The sequence below is a fragment of the Haliaeetus leucocephalus genome, unplaced genomic scaffold (genome assembly GCF_000737465.1).
Source record: "Haliaeetus leucocephalus isolate CR32 unplaced genomic scaffold, Haliaeetus_leucocephalus-4.0 Scaffold184, whole genome shotgun sequence".
NCBI lineage: Eukaryota > Metazoa > Chordata > Aves > Accipitriformes > Accipitridae > Haliaeetus > Haliaeetus leucocephalus.
Window position 1 is genome coordinate 2,563,107 of NW_010972620.1, and position 2,500 is coordinate 2,565,606.

The window sequence follows — 2,500 nt, forward strand, 5'->3', positions numbered from 1 at the left end:
TCTTTATGCCTTCCCGAACCGGCTCCTCATAACCCCGGCTGCCGGACGCGGGGCTAGAAAGGAGTGAAAAATCACCCGAGAAACCGTATTTCTGCCGTAGGCTCCAAAAGGGCGGGGGGGGTTCTCCCCTCCGCCTTTTGTTTTGGGGGCTTTTCCCCCAACATTCAACTCCTCGAGGCTCACACCAGTCCCGCAGCAGAATGACCGGGGCCGCCTTTCTTTTGCAGATCGGAGATCTCGCCTCTCCCCTTCCCGCTGGGGCCGGGGCTCTCCGGGGAGAACCCACCCGTGCCCCCAGCCCCGCGGCTCCCCACGCCCGGCCGAGGCCCCTCCACCCCCGGCCACGGCTCTCAGCAACGGGGGAAGCTTTTATAACACGCAGGAGACGCGGGGGGAACCCTCACTCCGCTCCACCGGCTCGGGTCTGGAGGCCTAAATACCCCCAGAATTTGACCGTATTTTTTCCTCGCATCTCCGGGCCGGCCGGGTGGGTTTTTCCCAAGGAGATCCCAGTACTTTCGCTTTCCCAGTTGCCCGCTGCCTGCTTCCCCCTTACCTGAGTTTCCGTGAGGCTGAGGCTGTGTGCCAGCTGTTTTCTCTCTGCTCCTACTACATAATGGTTCTTCTCAAAGGCATGTTCCAGTCTCAGTAATTGGGATGGGGAGAAAGCTGTACGGATCCGTTTGGGTTTCCTGGCCAGTGCGTTGTGCAATAGGAAGCTCTCCGGGCTGGTTTCATTCCCTGGGCAACAGGGTAAAACAGAGATTAGCAAAACGCCTTCCCCAAACGTACTCGAGAGGACTTTTTAGAGCAAGAATTTTTCTCTCCCACCATTACCCGCAGGAGAAATCTGAGTATAGTTTCTTTTTTATTTTCAGCGCCTTTTTTGTATTAAATTTTCCTTCCATAAGTAGGTGGAGGGAATGAGCAGGCGAAGGAGAGAAGGGGGAGAAATTAAAAAACTAAAACACAACCAGGGGAACACTACGGCAAGGAAAAAAAAAAAAAAAAATAGAATTGGCCAGAGCCCGGCTGCGGTCTCTGCGGCTTCATCCCGCAGCTGCCCCCCTTCCCCTCGCCCGCCGGCAGCCTCACATCTTTCCTTGTTTATTTGTTATTTCCATCCTCCCGGTGCGGCCAGCGGGGCAGCGGCTCTCGGTGCGGTCCCTGCCGACCCCCCCTTTCCCCGGCCGGCCGCCGCTCTCCGGGAGCCGGCAGCTCGGCTCCCCCGGGCTTCTCCCCGCTTCCCTCGCCCAAAATTCCGGCTGGGGCCTTTCTCCCCCAGCTCCCCTTCGTTTTGCCGGGGTGCTCCCCGCTGCCCCGGCGGCGGAGGGAACCGGTGGGGAAAATAAAGAAACAAACTTCGGGGAGGGCGCATCCCAAGCCGGCCTGCGAGGGGGGGTGAGGGGGTGTCAGCCGGGGCTTTTTGGTGGGTCTCTCCCTCCGGCTTGGCCCTGTGCCGCTTCTCCGGGTCGGTCCTTCCAAGGTGGGGAAGACACCGAGGGTCTGTCTCCGTAAGTGCGTTAAAAATCGTTGCAGGAGGAGGGTGTGTTTGAAATCAGGCTGTGGCTCAACACCAGGACATTTCCGCCTTTCATCTACCGCTCTTTACCAATCGCCTGATGACTGCGACAAATAATTTGGTGAGCGAAACCTGTAATTTTATTCTGAGAGGGTAATAATCCATTTTGTATCTCTGTCCGCCTGGCTTCGGAGAGAGCGACTCCTTTTCCAACCCGGGTGCAACGGCTCGGCTGCAGAAGGCCCGGGAAATGAATACTGCAGGTGGTTTGTTTTCGTTCGGAATTAATAAATAAAAATACCGAAGGAAGAAAAAAAAAAAGGTAGATGGATCCCTCCGAGCGGAGGCTGATTTTTTTTTTTTTTCGTGTGTCTCTGTGTGTGTATAACGAAAGAGGCAGGAGCTGGACCCATTAGGGGAGAAATCGTCTCACCCTTCGGAGAAGACGCTGCCGGTTGCAAAGGGTTAAACAAGGGGGATTTTATTGATTGTGCGCCATTGGATTTGGTTATTTTCCTCCAGCCGGTTATTAATCTCTTGGCAGCTGGGAGCCCTTCCCTGCCCGTACGGACGGAATCGCCCTCTCTGCCCCCAGCCCCGGCTCTCCTCCGCAGCCCCCTCTCCCCGCTCTGCTCCGGCGCTAGGATTATTTTGGGGTTTTTTGTCCCTTCTCCTTTCTCTGGGGTTCGTTTCGGCCCGTCCCCGTCCCCGTTAACAGGGGGAGCGGATTTGGGGCGGCGGCGGTGGTTCCCCTCGGCCCCGGCAGCTTTCCCGGGGGAACCTAAACCGCGGTTCCCCTCTCTGCGGGGCGGCTTCCTTCGGAGGCTCCTCCGTCGCTTTTAACCCACCGGCCCACAAAAAAATATCCACCTTCCCCCCCCCCCCCCCTTTCAACGGGGGCGAGAAAGCGGCAAGAAGTCCCAGCCGGCCTTGCCTTCCCGCCTGCCCCCCTCCTGGCAGGGAAAGCAAAACAAACCG

At 57.6% G+C, this 2,500-nt stretch overlaps 1 protein-coding gene across 2 annotated transcripts in view; it reads right to left on the minus strand.

Annotated features, from left to right (window-relative positions):
* Positions 1 to 2,500, minus strand: part of EMX2 (empty spiracles homeobox 2) — a 6,064-nt gene that overhangs the window by 2,630 nt on the left and 934 nt on the right. Inside the window, exon 2 of one of the 2 annotated variants that reach the window (XM_010564702.1) lies at positions 557 to 741. The exons of the other annotated variant lie outside the window; for it this stretch is intronic. Within the exon in view, the coding sequence (XP_010563004.1) occupies positions 557 to 741 (185 nt within the window). The remainder of the gene's footprint in view (positions 1 to 556; positions 742 to 2,500) is intronic. 2 annotated transcript variants of the gene reach the window in all.